This window comes from Nycticebus coucang, chromosome 4 (assembly GCF_027406575.1).
Source record: "Nycticebus coucang isolate mNycCou1 chromosome 4, mNycCou1.pri, whole genome shotgun sequence".
NCBI lineage: Eukaryota > Metazoa > Chordata > Mammalia > Primates > Lorisidae > Nycticebus > Nycticebus coucang.
Genome location: NC_069783.1, coordinates 35,023,894 through 35,042,139, shown reverse-complemented (window position 1 = coordinate 35,042,139; position 18,246 = coordinate 35,023,894). Strand labels below are relative to the sequence as shown.

Genomic DNA, 18,246 nt, shown 5'->3' with positions numbered 1-18,246 from the left:
TTACCATTTTCATGTCAACATAATTTTTTCTTTCAATTCCCCTTCTTTTATTTTAGGTCATGACTGTTCAATACGTTTATGGAACCTAGAAAGTAAGACATGTATCCAGGAATTCACAGCTCATCGGAAAAAGTTTGAAGAATCAATTCACGATGTAGCATTCCACCCCTCCAAATGCTATATAGCCAGTGCTGGAGCTGACGCACTGGCTAAAGTCTTTGTATGACACAGTGCATCTTTACCTTCTAGCTCTTTATAAATAATCAACTGCACAAAAGAGATACAGAAGACGAGGGCAAGAATCAACTCGTCCTGCCCTTTTGTTCTGCTGAAGGAGCACAGAGAACATTTGTTAAAGTATAGTTTTGCAATTCATAATACTGTTTTCTAAAACTAAAATTTGTTCAGGTTGCTGCAAGCTCGGCTGTATCTATGAGCCTGAAAACCATTTTAAATTTTTTCCCAAATACATGCTTTTATTTCTGAGGTTGTTCTAATTCGCTAGGCAGGCCTGAGCGAATATAGGTTTAGCTTGTCCTTTTTGAGCAAGTAGGGCATGCTACAAGATAATTAAAAAGCTCAATAGCTGGGAATGAGTAGGGGAAGAGTGGAAACTTAACCTAGTTCTCCTTTAAGAAATCTTGTTAAACACATTAGGTAGTCAAAACAGTAATCTTTATCAGAGCTGCCACACTAACAACCCCTTTGTGTATAATGACTGGCAATGTTAAAATGAGTTTTTGATCTAGCTCTCTTTTCAGCTGTTCACATAAAGCACCTGACAAAGCATTTTACCTATTAGGGGAAAAAATGCAATAATATGTTAAATATATAATTATTAAGAAGTGCAAAACAAATATATAGTTTGCAAGCAGATTTCTATATTGTATTACACTGTTGAAAATAGATTTGGTACCATTCTAAAGTTTAGCTGTCAAGCACTCACCATTATGAAGAACAGTTGATAGAGTCTGCTTTTACTAAAGGATTTAACTTATTCAGGTTTGAAATTCTGTTTATTTTTAAGGATAAACAGGGCATATCTCTATAATAATTTCTGTTTTGAAATTTACTTTATTCCTGTGATATTTATAGTACCAGAGTGACTATTTCATATTGATGAAATCTTACCTTTTGGTGACTGAGAAGATGGAAGTTACTTGTTAGTACTCATTTATTAACACCCACATAACCATGCTTCAGATAATCTCTGCCTTTTCTTTTTTTCTCTCACTTGTTATCTGACACCTACCAAAAATAGTTCATAATTATTGTTTTAGCAGGCCAAAGAGTATGGTTAACCTCAGGCAGCTGCTTTTGCAGAAGTACTAATTAAAGCATATATTTTGTACCCCCGAAGGCCCCCATCTATATATAAGAACAACCTCCCAGAAACCTGGATAGAAGAGTTAAGTGGCTGATTGTTGGCTAAAAAGTTGTTTCTCTTTCCCTTATCCCTCCCCCACTGTTTAATTGGATACACCTGTCTTAATGGACAGTGAATCTGTATTGTTTCTGTGGAAAACCATATCTTAAAAGGCTGGGCTTCCCCAAGCCCACCTTACCTGTGATCTACATGTGGTCAACTTTGGGGATTCCCAGACCCCACTGTCTAGACCTAGTCCCTGTTGTACAGACCTATCCCTATAGCTGTCGCTCCTCTCTTATACTATTTCCTGTTTGCTCCAAATGACAGAGACCAGTCTAGAAATTATAAATAAATTATTAATGTGTACCTTTTCACCAAAATGTATATACACAATAGGCTCTCAAATTTTTAAAAAGCTTATATCAATAAATATTTAGGCCTATGAAAATAATTCTTACATTCCTGTTCCCACATATTCCATTATCACAGCAGTGAGACTTCTGATGATATGTATGTCTGCTCCTTAAAAAAGTATTCTAGTGGTGGTGTGGATAATAATTGAAATATTTTTCTTTAAAATTTCTGTTTTGCCTCTAGAATTCTGCAATGTACGGGCAAATTTTCTTTAAAGATAAAAATCCAAGCTAAATTTGTCTGCTTGTTATAAGATATGCTGTAGTGGGCGGCGCCTGTGGCTCAGTCGGTAGGGTGGCGGCCCCAAACCCGCCCTGGCCAAACTGCAACCAAAAAATAGCCGGGTGTTGTGGCGGGTGCCTGTAGTCCCAGCTACTCAGGAGGCTGAGGCAAGAGAATCGCTTAAGCCCAGGAGTTGGAGGTTGCTGTGAGCTGTGTGAGGCCACCGCACTCTACCGAGGGCCATAAAGTGAGACTCTGCCTCTACAAAAAAAAAAAAAAAGATATGCTGTAGTATTTTAACAGAGCTACCTTTTCATTTCATCTTTGTGCTTTAGCTAACACGCAGACTTAAGAGACTCATTTTTATGCTCAAATGAATTGACTTAGACATAAGCTGCCAGGTGAATGTTTATATTTTCATGGAGATATGGAATTCCACATTGTATTCAGTAAATTTCTTTTGGTTCTTCACAGAGCAAAGAAAGGGTGTTGCTAACCTAACATTTAGAGAAGGATACTGGAAAATTCTAATTAGGTGCCCTTTACTTTTTATATTTATGATGGACAACCACAAAGCTATTGATTTTTCTACCAGTTAATTGCTTTAATTAATTTCCAAGATCTTCAGTGCCTACTTTATACTAATGTCACTGAAATTCTGAAGACCAAGACAGTCTCTTCCCCTGTTGATTTTATTTTTTATGGCTGAAATTTTTCTGTTCATGAATGGGAAATAACCATGAGATATATAGACTGTAGTGCAAATGATGGAACTGTTAAAAGTTTCTTAGAAAGCCCATGCTATGCCATTAGAGACTGTATACAGTGAGTTTCTTCTTCACTAGCACTGTATGATGTCAGCCTAGAAATGAGCCAAAGCTGTCTTCCAACTAGATAGTAGCATATATATGTGTCTCATTTTCCCCTAGCCTATTGAAAATTTAGTGAAAATTCCCAAAATGAACAAATTCAGTATTCAAGCAGCCTTGAATTGTTGTCAGAGTGCTTGATTTGTAAATATTGTGGATGAAAAGTATTAGAATAGTATGAAAATCAGCAGGGGGTACAAGTCCCTGCCTTATTTTCATATGCTGTGGCTACATCTCTGGGAGCTTGCAGCACCCTTCTCAAAACTCAGCTGTCATATGGAGCCCATTTGCTACTCAAACCATAGACAGATACTTAACGTATGTGATATAATGACCTTCAGTATTTTTCTATTGAACAAGTTTAGCAATTTTTGCCATTAAACAGATACTTAGTTATGCAAAGTATTTAGCTTTTATAATCATTTTAGTTATGACTAGAAGGGGAGAAATTGAGCTGTATCACTGATAATGAACTTTGTGAGAAACTTTGTTTATCTGATTTTCATTCCTTCAGTATTGCTATAAATTTCTTTTGGAGATAATGATGAAGATTTATTTGAAAATGTCTAAAATCTATGTATATTTTATAAATATATATTATATATATTGTAAAAATATATATAATATATATAGACTATATATATATATATATATAAAAAATACCATAGGTGCATTTTACTGTTTTGTATTTTCATTTTTGGAGGTAGCATATACAGCAAATGATGAGTATGGCGAGTGTTGTGCTGTTTGCTTTTGCAGTATAATATATAGTTCTAAATGTTTAAATTACTGTACATACTATATTCATTATAGGCTAGCATGCTTGTTTCAAAGACTGTCATTAGTTTATTAAAATCTGAATGTAAGAAAACCTGGCTATTCAAATGTGAATTGAAAAATACTCCATTCTCAGTACTGAACTATTTCCAATGAACATTCAGGCTTTTTAAGAGAATAAATATCACTGAGAAGGCAATAGCTAGAAAATGAGAGGTGCCTTTAAAAAATATAATGCAGCCTTACAGTGAGGATGAGATTGAGTTGGGGTGGAAGGGGGACAGTGAGAGAGAGAGAGTGTGTGTACCCGCATGCGCCTGCCCATGCGTGTGTATGTGTATTTACCAATCTGTGAAGGTCCTGATTTGTGACCATCAATGTCTTTCTAATGTATCTGCTCAACTTCTAGGACTTCAGGGGACATTTCATGCACTGTCTTTATGCTCTTCTGAGTATCACACATGATTTCCAAGAATGTTGAATGTGAATTCCTAGAAATTTCAGTAGAGACAAAATAGCTATTCTTTTATTATGGTCAAGTTCAGGTAAAAGAAAAAATTATTTGTTCACCAAAATTATGGGATCTCCTTAACATTGGCTAAGTAAATATAATTTTTTAAAGGCTCACTTTTTTAGTACTTCATATGTTTTCCCCTTACATAAGAGCATATTATGATATTCTTATGTGACAAGATTCATCTAGTAAAAATTATTTTTAGATTACACATCTGAACTTAAAATTCCACCTAAGAATAGTCATAAAGTATTTAAATGGCATCTCTCATATCTACCTCTTTGTCACTGCTGCCATATTAACTAAAGCAAATCTTTATGACATCTGAAATGATGGTTAGATGCAATTTAAAAATTCGTGTTGGTGCTTTTCTCAGGCCTTGTCATTTAAGTTATATTAAGATGTCACAAATCAGATTGAAAAGCTTAGAATTAATTTTGATTTTATTCTGAAAAAACTGCTTAAAATCATCAATGTTGTTAGTGAGTGGAGATAGTTAATTTCTGGTAAGTGTGTATCTCTGTGATGTTTTTAACCAAGAGCCAAATTATTATTGAATTTACATGGAAAAAAGTTCTAAGTATAATTTTATTCAGCTTACTTTATTCTTTGAAAGCTATTTCAAGACTATTAAATACATCATCATTCATTGTATTTACTCAGAAGTTGCCTCCATTATTATGTTACTTGTTTAGTTATTTATATAATTACAGAAGTAAGTGTTTGACACTGGGATTCAGGTTGTACAAGAGTCGTAGATGACAAAAATATTTTTGTGTAATGTATCAATTCCTGAAGTTCATTTTATGGGGAGGTGCAGAAGAGTAACATATCTGTATTGAAAACAAAGATCCGGTCATTGGTAAGGGATTTGAATTCTTTTTACTTTTGCCACTTAAAAGCTTTTTATTTGGCCATATCCATCATCCAGCTGGATCTTTATGTCACTGTAAATCTCTTATACTGACAGAGGTAAGTTGACAAGAGTATTTAACAGATCCTTTATATAAGTTTCTGTTTAGTTTTTTAAATCTAGAAGGAGCAAATGTTAGGCCAGAGATCCCTAGATCCCAGTCATTTATTCTAGCATTATTCCTGAAGTGGTGCTTAGGGGTCAAAATTTTCTGGATCTTTGCTAGTCAAGCTTTAGATTTGATTTAACTGGGACCACAATTTAACATGCTTGTCATCCCTCTGATGCAAATTTTGGAACTTCATTTTAATTTAGATTAACTCCAGTGTCTGCCTGGGTTTTTAACAGGCTGTGAACCAGTGAGTGCCTTGTTGATGTAGAATGATTTTTTTCCCTGGTTGTGTGTTAGCTCCTCTCTGAAAATGTCTCAGAGAATGTATTTTAATTTAGTAGAGAGCTGCTAAATTTGGTATTATCAGTAATCAGAAAGTCTTAGTTCTACCATATTATCACTGTCCCTGCAGTTCTCCTCATTGTTTGGCTGAGGTTTGCCTCTTGTGAGAAAACAAATACCTTTCTCCACACACTTTTTGTGATCCAAATTAAGAAGTACCCCTAATTCCCACCCCACTCAACTGTATGATCTAATTCCGGTTTTTAGGAGAAACCACTTATTTGTAATATTTAAATGTACTGGTTATTTTATGGCTTCTCAACTTCAGTTTCCTAGAGCTGACCTTAGGGTATCATCAGTGTTCAGATTCCTAAATCACCCTTTGTCTTCACACTCAACTCCCCAACTGGTAAGCCCTAGGCCAGATTTGTTTGATCTTCAGGTATTTCAAATTTTAGTTATAATATCAATTAATGTAAATTAATCCAGATGCTAATTTTTGTGGTGCAAGAAATTTCTTTTGTAAATTCAGGGTATGGATAAGCTAATTAAGATACCCATTTTCGGTGGCTCTAAGTGTATTATTTGTTTTTAAATAAAGTGTATAAATACAAATGATGTGCTATAGGTGTCTCATGAATTGGAGTGTATGTCAGATTTGGAATTGAGCTGTGCTTTATAGCAAATCAGTTAAATTACTTGAAACTGATCTGATTTTGGGTTTCTGGGGGGAGTTATAGAGAGATGCAGAGAAATAAAAAGGCATTAGAAAAAGTATATATGAGTCCAAATTAATGAAACAGTCTGTGAGAAAGGTGTAGATGTTTTCTACAAAGGTAAAGATGTTTATCACTGAAGAGAATTTGAGCTTTCTGAAAGCCAGTAAAATTAAAATACCTAGTACGATAGGATCAATAATACTTTAAGGGCCACACATTTTTTTGTTTTAAGAAATGAAGTTTGGTTTTCATTCTGGAGTGCAGTAGTGTAATCATAACTCACTGCATCAAACTCTTGGCCTCATGCTATCCTCCCACCTCAGCCTCCTGAGTTGTTGGAACTATAGGTGGGCATTGTATTGGCTAATTTTTTTATTTCTTTTGTGGTTCTCACCCTGTTACCCAGCCTGATCTCAAATTCGTGGCCTTGAACAATCTTCCCTCCTCATCCCCCCAAAGTGCTGGGATTACAAGCATGAGTTATGTTGCTCAGCAATACATGTGTTAAATAATTAGATTTTATGTTTTTCAGGTGTTAATTTAAGTAGTTTTTAAAAATTATACACAATAATTATATAAATTTAATGTGTGATTATTTTTTCTTTGGCTACTTAACAGACAAGCATAAATCTTCCACACTTGCTCTCCCTTCAAATCAACATTATTATTCCAGGTCTTTGCTCAGAAGTCACAATCTCTTTGTTCCAGTCTGGAGCCACAATACAATATGGAATTTAAAAGGTGGAAGGTGGAATTTTAAAGGTGGAAGTGTGTATCCACTGTTCTTTAATGTTCTATATGCTGGTATAGAAAGGAGTGTTGTATCCTTTGGTATGTACACATATTTTTCAATAATGTTGGAAATGTCCTTTTTAATGAGAACCGAGACATGATCTGCTGGAAGTATTTTGGAGTAATCTAGCTTAGAAGGACAAGAAGATTCCAAAAGTTATTCATGGCTTGATGAACCCTCTGAGGTCAACCTACATTCAGAGTAATATCCTGTTTTGGCTTTACCAAGATCACTGAAGTTTTAAGACATCCTAGCATTGGCACACAAGGTATTACAAGAACACCTGAGAGTCTAGCATACAAACGCTACCATCACTAAACCTCTGTCCACTTGTTATTTCTCAGTTACAATGGCCAGAACACTCCATTTCTGTAAAGAAGCACCAAGACATGGTTCTATAACTCTAAAAATTAGAATTTTTATTTTCTTATCATATTTTGTATACTTACAAAATCAAACTATTCAAAATCCACCAAACAGAAAATGACTCACTCTCAGTATCCCTCAGACCCTACAAAACCTCAAGCCCTTATTTATTTTTTTGAGATTGAGTTTCACTTTGTCTCCCTCCATAGATTTCAGTGACATCATAGCTCACAGCAACCTCAAACTCTGGGGCTCAACCAATTCTCTTGCCTCAACTTCCCAAATAGCTGGGACTACAGGTGCCTGCCACAACGCCCAGCTATTTTTAGAGATGTGGTCTCACTCTGCTCAGGTTGGTCTCGATCCTGTGAGCTCAGGCAGTCCATCTGCCTTGGCCTCCTAGAGTGCTAGGATTACAGGCATGAGACACCATGCCCGGCCCCACCTTTCTTTCTAATAATAGCTATTATTTTAAAGATAATTAATGGTGGTTTCAGTTCAGGTGATTATCTGGGTGAGCAAATTCTATGGTATCCTGCTGAAGAGAAAGGCCTATTTTCTATAAAATACTCTTGTCCTTGGTAATTTAGCCATTGACCTGATGCAAAGACTGGTTCAGATGTCAACTCCACATTGACTCTGTGTCCCTCTTTAGAGAGAGAATTATCCTAGTGATGTAAAGGAGAACCTACAGTAAAACATCTGTTAAATAGCACTTGGAGTACTGGAGTTAGTATTGTTAATTCGTGTGCTATAGGATTTCATGCCATCCTAACATTCAATGTCTATACCAAGATTCCAGTCTGTAACCTCAAAGAGAAGATTAAATTATGTGATAGCATCATCAAATTAGGGGTAATGATAGAGAAGTACGTCATCCACAAGTGGGAATTCCCAAACTGAAAACTTTAATTAGGGGAAAAAATGCGTGGAAAACAAAAATTCACATTAATCATGAGTTGTAGAAATAAGCTGCTTATAGTTATATAGAATGTGCTGAAGTGTTAGTGCATACTGGCATCCATCTGCCTTCTTTTGGAAGTAGGACCACGGCAGTAATTTTTGATACATAAAGAAGATTAGCTTAGAGTAAAAATAATTTCATGAGAAACAATTTGTTGAGTGAGAGTATGGGGAAAGAAATACCACATGAAGGAAGAAATGTACCTAGCCCTGTGATTTGGGCCATGCTGTCTTCCATTTCAACTTAAATGAGCTGGAAAGATGACCACTTTTCACCTGAAAAAGTAAATTTCCAATTCTGGCTTTTTTGGCATTGGTCCCTGTTACCAAAAGAAACCTAGAGCTCCCTGACGAAGTGTCAGAGGGCATTGTTTTTATCATGTTTTAGGGAGCTTTATCAACAAACTCGGGTATGTTGTGTCATCTTCCTATGTCAGAATGAAGATATGTAAGAAATGTCTTAATGTGGTCACGTGATAATCTCATGAAAAAATAGGATCATTTTTACAGGGTGAGTTCTGTTCTGAATTGTTTTGACTGTGCTTTTAAAATCATTTTTTAGTAGTATACTTAACATCTTTTTCTGCAGCCCACATGTTTCAGAATATTCTCTTGATAGAATAATTTTACTCAGTGTGTGTTTTAGAAAAAGAAAAACTGGTCTCACATATTTGACAGTTGTTTGTGAATAATATCCACCCCCATCCCCCACCCCACCCCCAAGTACTCAAGTGTTAAGAATGCTTTCTTAGGTGGTAATTGTCTCAGATTTTGCTGACCGGAAAACCAAAACTTTGAAGCATAGCTTGCAGATAAAATGGAGACTTGTGCATTTCAAACATGTTAAAATGAATAGAACATCAAGCTACAGTGTGTATACACCACTGTATATCTCATGAATAATTTTAATAGCAGTGTCTTCCAGAGCTAACTTTAATGTTAGGCTTAAAGTTTAACAACTTTAAGATCATGTTCTGCCAATTACGTTTCATATGGATTTCAAAAGTGGACAGGTTAAGCTAAGGCATCATTTAGTCATAATTAAATAATCTAAATTTATTTAAATGAAAACTTTTTCAATGAAATCATGCCTGTTCAGTTTCCTTATATATCTCCAAGGTCAAAAGAAATCAGACTTTCTCTCAACTCTAAAATGTTAAGATTTTCTTTTTTATTTCTTTCGGTCAGCCTTTTAAACAAGTAAGCTCCTTATTTCTCATTGCTATAGGATACTCAGAAATACACAGCTACTGATTCTAGTTTTTTAAAGAAAACAAATTTCTTTCTCTTCAGAAGCATTGCTTTCTGGGGGTGGAAATTAACTTGAAGCTTACATATTCAGGCAGTTTTGCGCCCTCATGTATGCAATCAATAGTTTTGCTAATAAATACACAAACGTTTTATTTTCTGTGATTTTCAGGATTATTTTGAAAGTTCAAAAGTTGAACTGTCAATAATATATGTTTATATTATGCATTATCCTTCAAGATCTGGGTGTGTCTTGAGGAATGGAGAGCAGATAGTGATGTAAGTTTTTTGAATGTCTTGAATCTCCCCCTTCCTTAACCCAGATTTCATACATTAAGTACTGCGCATTTGTCAACCTACAAAATAAAACAATGATTATTTGTTTGCTTCTATTTGTATAAGCTCTTGAGGCAGAGGCCATGTTTGTTTGTTTGTTTGTTTTTTATATTCCTCTTAGCATGTCGTCTAGGGCCTACCATATAAAAAGTAAGTAATCAGAGAACCCATTTCAAAGCTCTTAATCTATCCAAATCATTGGAAGAAAAAAATCCTTGCTAGTCCCTAGGTGAGCCTCAATTGCAGTTAGATCTGTGGAGCTGATACTAAGAGTGAGGTCTGCACCCTGACGGGGCAAGAATTTGGACTTCACCTCAAAGGTGGCAGCAGAATGTCCAAGTTAGCACCCTGTTCATGCTGCACACTTACAATCCTGCTTGTGTAGAGACTGAGCAAAGCATGTGGTGGCAGGGTAGGGCGGTGTCTCTGGAAACGCTCTTAATGGCCTCCTGGCAGTCCCTGCTGTTTCTCTCCTCCCCCTCCCAACCCAGTGACCTTTGAGTCCTTGAAGGAGAGTTTCTCCACTAGCCTAGATCATTAGCCTTCCTTAACCATCCTGGACCCAGATAGAGCTACCTCCACTCTCTTCTTGGCTGCACTTGGTCCTGCTATTGATGACTGACTTTTTTCTTCAAGGAGGTAAAGGAGCATCTTCCCAGTGGAAGCTTATGTGGAAAAGCATCCACCTGGGGAGCTTACTTTGGAGATGAAGACTCAGCCAAAATCCCCCAAGGTGTTCTCAGGGTGGTTTTTGTCTTGAAGATTTTATAGTAATTATCCAAACGTTTATTAACCCTCTTAGGAATATCTCTATGTCATTGGTTTTCTGACATCACTGGAGCAAGGCCCAGGTGGCTTGAGGACAGTAGCTAAACAGCCTAATTGTTTCAAGATAAAATAATCAAGTTAGACTATTTATATTTAATAAGTGGCTTTAAATCATTAAAAAAATCATCACAATAGTGAATTATATAAGTATGAAATATTCATACTTAAATCTGTACTGTCCTTTAAATTTTATAAATAGGATTCTTTAAAGATCAATTCAGCACGTAGGAATGAGCAGGAATTTGTCCTGGGCACAAGACACTTAAGAGTCTTCTGAATTGGTTTCTCATCTTTGAAATGGCGTTAACAGAGCTGCCTCAATAGGTTGATTTGAGATAATGTAAAACATCTTGATAAAATGTAACTGTTATTCACTAGCTGAATCCAGACTTCTTGTCATGTAGTTCTTTCACACTCCTGATAACTTCTAGACTATCAGGTATTTAGGAGAAATAAGATTGAAATGAATACCGAGAATAGCAGAATAATACTACTACTTAATATTTGAGTGCCTGCTTCTGGCTAGACAGTTGCTTGCAATCAATAGGAAACAGAAAAGCCTTTACCAGATGCAGCTTACATTCCAGTTGGAGGAAAGAAGTAAAATAATGGAATATTAGTGCTAAGGAAAAAAACAGGGAAGGAGAATGAATAGATGTTTTTCAAGTTAAAAGTAATGCAGATTGATACTGATTAACACAAAAGGGCAATACGTGAAATAATAAAGATGCATAAAGACAAAACTAATCATCTCCCATCATACTCCTTCATTCCTACATCCCTGATACATACCTTTCTAATTTTCATACAAATATTTATGTACAACTAAAACATATGGGTTTGTATTTGTCTTACTCTCCACGTTACTCTCCAACTTGCATTTTCTAATTTAATGTGCACTGTGACCATCCTACAAAGCTATTCATATAAAAATCTGTTAAATTAGTGTGTACACACACAATCTTATAAATGAGATTTTTGGTAGGACAGTTTGCTTTAAATAAGTGGGATCATGTAAGTTCTCTGCATCTCACTTTTCTCATTCAACAGTATGTGATGGAAATCCCTCTAAGTGTATCTTACAGCTTTTACTTTGTTCTTTTTAATGGTTGTGTAATACTCTATGGTGATGACACCGTGATATTAAATCTGTTCATTATTAATGAGTGTTTACTTTGTTACCAGGTTTTTACTATTACAATAAACATTCCTATGCATATGTTTTGTCACTGTGATGGTTTTACTTTTGTGGAATAGACTCCCGGAGTAGGACTACTGGGTTGAAGGATATGGATACTAAAAAAAATTTTTTTTGAAGCAGAGTCTCACTTTGTTGTCCTCAGTACAGTGCCATGGCGTCATAGCTCACAGCAACCTCAAATTCCTGGGCTCAAGCAATTCTCTTGCCTCAGTCTCCTGAGTAGCTGGAACTACAGCCACCTGCCACCACGCCTGGCTATTTTTAGAGATGAGCTCTTGCTCTTGCTCAGGCTGGTCTTGAACCTGTGAGCTCAGGCAATCCACCTGCTTTGGCCTAGGATTACAAGTGTGAGCCACTATGTCCAGCCTGATACTTAAAATTTTTAATAGATGTAGGCATGTTGTTTCTAGAAATGGCTGGAACAATTTATATTCCCATCAGTAAATGTATAAAAACACTTTTCCCTAATACCCACTGGCAGTAACTATTGTAACATTTTAAAAAACGGCCAGGTGAGTGTAGTGAATTTCCAGTGTTACTTGAATTTCCATTTGCCTGACTACTATAAATCTGGAAATCTTTTCATACGTTTGGCCATTTGTATTGCATTCATAAGTGAATTACTTGTTGCTTTTCTATTGCTCCATAATGAGTTATAACAAATTTAGCAATTTAAAATGTGCTTTTATTAGCTCAACATTCTGTAAGTAAGAACTCCAAGGAAACTCAGTTGGGTTTTCTGTTTGGGGCTCACCAAGGCTGGAATGAAGGTGTGTGCCAGGGTGGGCTCTTACCTAAAAGATCTGGGAAAGAATTCACTTCCAAGCTCATTAAAGTTGCAGGATGGAAGTCTCTCTTTCTTTGCTGGCTGTCAATCTAAGCTCCTAGAGATTGCTCTCTGGTCCTTGCACGTGATCCCTCTCCATTTTCGAAGCCAGCAAGCATGCACCAAATCCTTTCTGCACTTTGCTCTCTTTTGCTACCATGCAGAGAAAACACTTTGTTTTCAAAGGGCTCTTGTGATGAAGTTAGGCATATCTAGGTAATCTAGGTAGTGTAGGTATATTAAAGTCAACCAATAAGTAGCCTTAATTACATCTGCAAAGTCCCATCATCCTGGGAGTAATGCCAGGGCAATATTTGTGGGGCCATCTTAGAATTCGGCCTACCCCATAAATACTTAGAGTTGTACCTTTACATTCATTTTCAATTTTCTTATTTTTGTCCACATTTCTAGTGTCTTTTTATTTAACTACTCTGTTTCCCCGAAAATAAGACAGTGTCTTATTTTAAAGTGTGCTCCCAAAGATGCTCTAGGTCTTATTTTCAGGGGATGTCTTATCTTTCCTGTAAGTAGGTCTTATTTTCGGGAAAACAGGATAGTGTGTAGGAACTCTTAGCAATTTTTTCTTCTGTCGATGTTAAACTTTTTTTTTTTTTAAGCTGTTTACTGGGAGGAGCAAGATAGCAAACTAGAGACATCCCCTTGCCAGTTGCTCATGGTTAAATAGGGGAAAGTGGCCTTCAGCCATCTCTGGCTAGGGGAATGTGTACAGAAACGCCACTCCAGGGGTACCATGAAGAGGCAGGAGACTTCAGGAGCCAACAAGGAGGTCTGGAGCTGAGGAAAATTCAATGTGGAAGGCAGGTGCTTGGCAGGGCAGAGGCCAGCCAGTCTGCTGGCTCTCTCTTAGAGGGCTGGGGATGGGAAAGGATTGTCCTACAGTATTTCGATTTTGGACTGGGCTGCTCCTTGGCGCAAGCAAGTAGATTCGGACAGGGTCTGGCAGTGGTGGTTGAATGCTGGGCATGGCTATACTGCTGGTGGGGTGCCACTATTGTGGGAAGACCACCCACCATGAGAACAACAATCCACAGGATCCTAGTGCATGGCCAACTCTGGCACACCTGCTGAGCTTGAGCAGCCATTTTTGGGGTGAACTGAGTGCCCCTGCACACCCACTTTGGGCCACATTGTTGTCAGAGAGCACTGCCTAGGGGGAAGTCTGGCTAAAGCTTTAGGAGCCCAGGCCCATGGAGACTGAATGCTGACGAAATGAACAGGCCTGGATTGAGGGCAAAGAAGTCAAGGAGACAAGATCTGGCCTCTTTTGCGACTAGAGAGTGGCTTCTGAACCCGAACATATACGGAAAATCCAGTGTGTGTTTTCCATCTCCTAACACCACAGAGCCACCTGGCATCCAGGCAATTAATTGCTGCACACACACACATGTAGACACATAAACTTTTTTTTTTTTTTTTGTAGTTTTTGGCTGAGGCTGGGTTTGAACCTACCACCTCCAGTATATGGGGCCGGCGCCCAGTCCAAAATCGAAATACTGTAGGACAATCCTTTCCCATCCCCAGCCCTCTAAGGGAGAGCCAGCCTACTGGCTGGCCTCTGCCCTGCCAAGCACCCGCCTTTGAGCCACAGGCACCGCCCCACAAACTTCTTTTTAAAATTTTTTCTTTAGTTTTTTTTTCTTTTCTTGTTTTCATCTTTTATTGTTTTTGTTGTTTAGGTTTTAATTCGGTTATATTTTTATATTTTGTCATTTTTACTTTTTTCAATAGCAAGGGATCCTCCATTTTATGGTTTTTCAGCCCCTTTTATTCTTTTTATTTCTTTCTTATTCTCTCTTTTGTTAGATTTTTCTCCTTTTTTTTCATTTTGACCACATAAATTTCTCACACAACACCTAAGATAGTCCCTTTTTTCTCTTCTTTATCATATACAGTTATATTTTTAATTTTTTATCTAGTCTTCTTTTTTTTTTTTTTTGTAGAGACAGAGTCTCACTTTACCGCCCTCGGTAGAGTGCCATGACGTCACAGGATACACACCAACCTCCAGCTCTTGGGCTTATGCGATTCTCCTGCCTCAGCCTCCATCTGAGGCTGGGACTACAGGCGCCCGCCACAACGCCCGGCTATTTTTTTGTTGCAGTTTGGCTGGGGCTGGGTTTGAACCCGCCACCGTCGGTATATGGGGCCGGCGCCCTACTCACTGAGCCACAGGCACCGCCCTTTATCTAGTTTTCTTAATTTTTAAATTTTGTCCTCTTCTCTGAGAGCTGGGAGTCATAGCATTGGTCTGGCTGGGTGGTCATGGCATTGGTCTAGCTCAAGGAGGCTGCAAGCTCAGAGTCTTGGATGTCCTAGGCTTGGCCTTTGGAAAGAAAGTATTGGTAAGTCCTTACTACAACATATTGCTGTTTTCTCTCTATATTTGGCAGAGGTAAGGGTCTTGCTTTCCCCAGGCTGGTAAGGAGCTCCTGACTTTGAGAAGAGAAACAATACAAAAGCTTCCAAACACACATACACACACACACACACACAAATTAGATGAGATGGCTTCACACCTGAACTCTATCAAACCTTCAGAGAAGAGCTTGTACCTATACTACAGAACCTATTTCAAAACAATGAGAAGGAAAGGATCTTCCCCAACATGTTCTATGAAGCAAGCATCATCCTGATACCAAAACCTTTAGAAAAGGACCAACTAAAAACAGAACTACAGACAAATTTCACTAATGAATAGTGATGTAAAAATAATAAAAATTTAGCCAATAGATTACAGGTACACATTTAAAAAGTTATACAGCATGATCAAGTAGGCTTTCTCCCAGAGGTGCAAGGCTGGTTTAACATATGCAAATCCATAAATGTAGTTCACCATATGAATGGAAGCAAAAACAAAGACCATATAATCCTCTCAATAGAAAAAGCTTTAATAAAATTCAGCATCCTTTTCTAACAAGAAAAGGTAAGATGCCTAAGGTAAAATGATAAGAAGCTATTGATGACAGACCTACAGTTAATATCATACGGAATGGAGTAACACTGAAAGCTTTTCCACTTAGAACCAGAACTAGACAAGGATGTCTTCTATCACCAGTACTATTCAACATAATTCTAAAAGTTCTAGCCAATGCAATCATGCAAGAGAAGGATATAAAGGGCATCTAAATGGGGGCAGAGGAAGTCGAACTCTTGCTCTTTGCCAATGATACGATCTTAGAGAACCCCAGAGACTCTCCTGGAATTAAACAAAAACTATAGTAACGTTTCAGGGTATAAAATCAATGTCCACAAATCAGTAGCCTTTGTATACACCAATAACAGCCAAGTTGAGAAGATAATCAAAGGCACAACTCTCTTCACAGTAGCTTCAAAGAAAATGAAATAGGGATATACCTAACAAAAGAGGGCAAGGACCTCTACAAAGAGAATTATGAAACTCTAAGAAAAGAAATAACAGTAGATATTAACAAATGGAAGAACATCCATGCTGTTGGCTGGGAAGAATCAACATTATTAAAATGTCTATGCTATCCAAAGTAATCTACAGATTGAATGCAATCCCCATTAAAGTACCAACATCATATTTTGAAGAACTGGAAAAAATATTTCTTTGTTTCATATGGAACCAGAAAAAAATCCATTTAGCCGAGGCAATTTTTTAGTAAAAAAACAAAGCTGGGGTGGCTCATGCCTGTGATCCTAGCTCTGGGAGGCCAAGGTGGTGGATTGCTTGAGCTCACAGGTTTGAGACTAGCCTAAGCAACAGCAAGACCCCCATCTCTACTATAAAAACAACAACAACATAACAAATACCCGGAGGCATCACTGTGTCAGACTTTAGACTATATTACAAATCCACAGTGATCAATACAGCATGGTATTGGCTCAAAAATAGAGACAGAGACATATGGAACAGAATAGAAAACCAAGAGATAAAACAAGTCTCTTATAGCCATCTGATCTTTCATAAACCAAACAAAAGCATAGACTAGGGAAAAGATTCCCTATTCAATAAATGGTGCTGGGAGAAATGTATAATCACATGTAGCAGTCTGAAATTGGACCTGCACATTTCACCACTTACAAAAATTGACTCAAGATGGACAAAGATTTAAATCTGACACATGAAATGATAAAAATCCTAGAAGAAAATGTGGGTAAAAGTCTTGAGGATGTTGGCCTGCGGAAAGATTTTATGATGAAGACTTTCGTGGCAATTGCAATAACAACAAACACAAACAAGTGGGACTTAATTAAGTTGAAAAACTAAGGACACACAAAAAATTAAAGCAAATAGACAACCTTCAGAATAGGAAAAAAGTTTTGCATGTTACAAATCTGACAAAGGCTTGATAACTAGGATCTATAGAGAACTCAAATTAATTCAACAAAAAAAGAGTAAACAATTCCCTCTATCGTTAGGCGAGAGACATGAACAGAACCTTCTCTGAGGAAGATAGATGAATGGCTAATAAACATATGAAAAAAATGCTCATCATTCCTAATCATTAGAGAAATGCAAATCAAAACCACCTTAAGATATCACCTAACACACATCACAAAGTCCCAAAATTGCAGATGCTGGTGTGAATGTGGAGAAAGGGGATCACTTTTACACTGTTGGTGAGACTGCAAACTAATACAGCCTCTTTGGAAAGAAGTAGACTCCTCAAAGGACTCAAATTAGATCTCTCATGTGACCACACAATCCCACTACTAGGCATCTACCCAGAAGAAAAAATATCATTTTATCATAAAGAAATTTGCACTAGAATATCTATTGGAGCTCAATTTACAATTGCCAAGATGTGGAAACAACATCAATGTTCATCAACTTGAGTTGATATATGTATACCATGGAATACTATTCAGCCATAAAAATGATGGTAACTTTATATCTTTTATATTAATCTGGATGGAGTTGAAACACATTCTTCTTAGTAAAATATCACAAGAATGGAAAAACAAGTATCCAATGTACTTAATTTTATTATGAAGCTAGTAAATGTTCTAATGCATGCCCACATAGGAGAAAAACTTAATTCTATTCAAGTTGGAGGGAGGGGAAATGAGGGAGGGATGAGGGGGTAATTGTTGTGCTCCCATTTAAAGGGCACAAATTAGGGGTGTATGGCACACCTTTTGGGTGTGGGACACAAGTACAAGAGGGATTCTATCTAACAAATTTAAATATTGTGACCTGGCTGTTTGCACACTCGCAGTAACCTGAAATTAACAACAACAACAAAAAAAAAAAAACAAAAAAACTTGTTGACCACATTAATAAGTGCTTTTTCCATATAAAACTTACTCATTTGGATTGCATTTAATTAAATTGCATATCTGCATTTTTATTCACATTTAAAATTTTTATTTTTCATTTTGATTAAAATTTTGCCCATGATTCCACTTTTTAAAACATCGTAAGTGCTCTTTTTACATTTTGAACTCTCTTTTCCCAGTGATTTGAAATATCAGCTTTGTCATATGTTAAAGTTCTTTTTTTATTTGA

At 36.9% G+C, this 18,246-nt stretch overlaps 1 protein-coding gene and 1 long non-coding RNA gene across 3 annotated transcripts in view; one reads left to right on the top strand and one right to left on the bottom strand.

Annotated features, from left to right (window-relative positions):
• The window catches only part of STRN (striatin), a 120,671-nt gene extending 114,576 nt beyond the window's left edge, over positions 1-6,095 (top strand). Inside the window, exon 18 of the mRNA XM_053587843.1 lies at positions 57-6,095. Coding sequence (XP_053443818.1) covers positions 57-226 — 170 coding nt within the window. The 3' untranslated portion in view covers positions 227-6,095. The remainder of the gene's footprint in view (positions 1-56) is intronic.
• The window catches only part of LOC128583584 (uncharacterized), an 89,265-nt gene that overhangs the window by 50,714 nt on the left and 20,305 nt on the right, over positions 1-18,246 (bottom strand). The window lies entirely within an intron of this gene.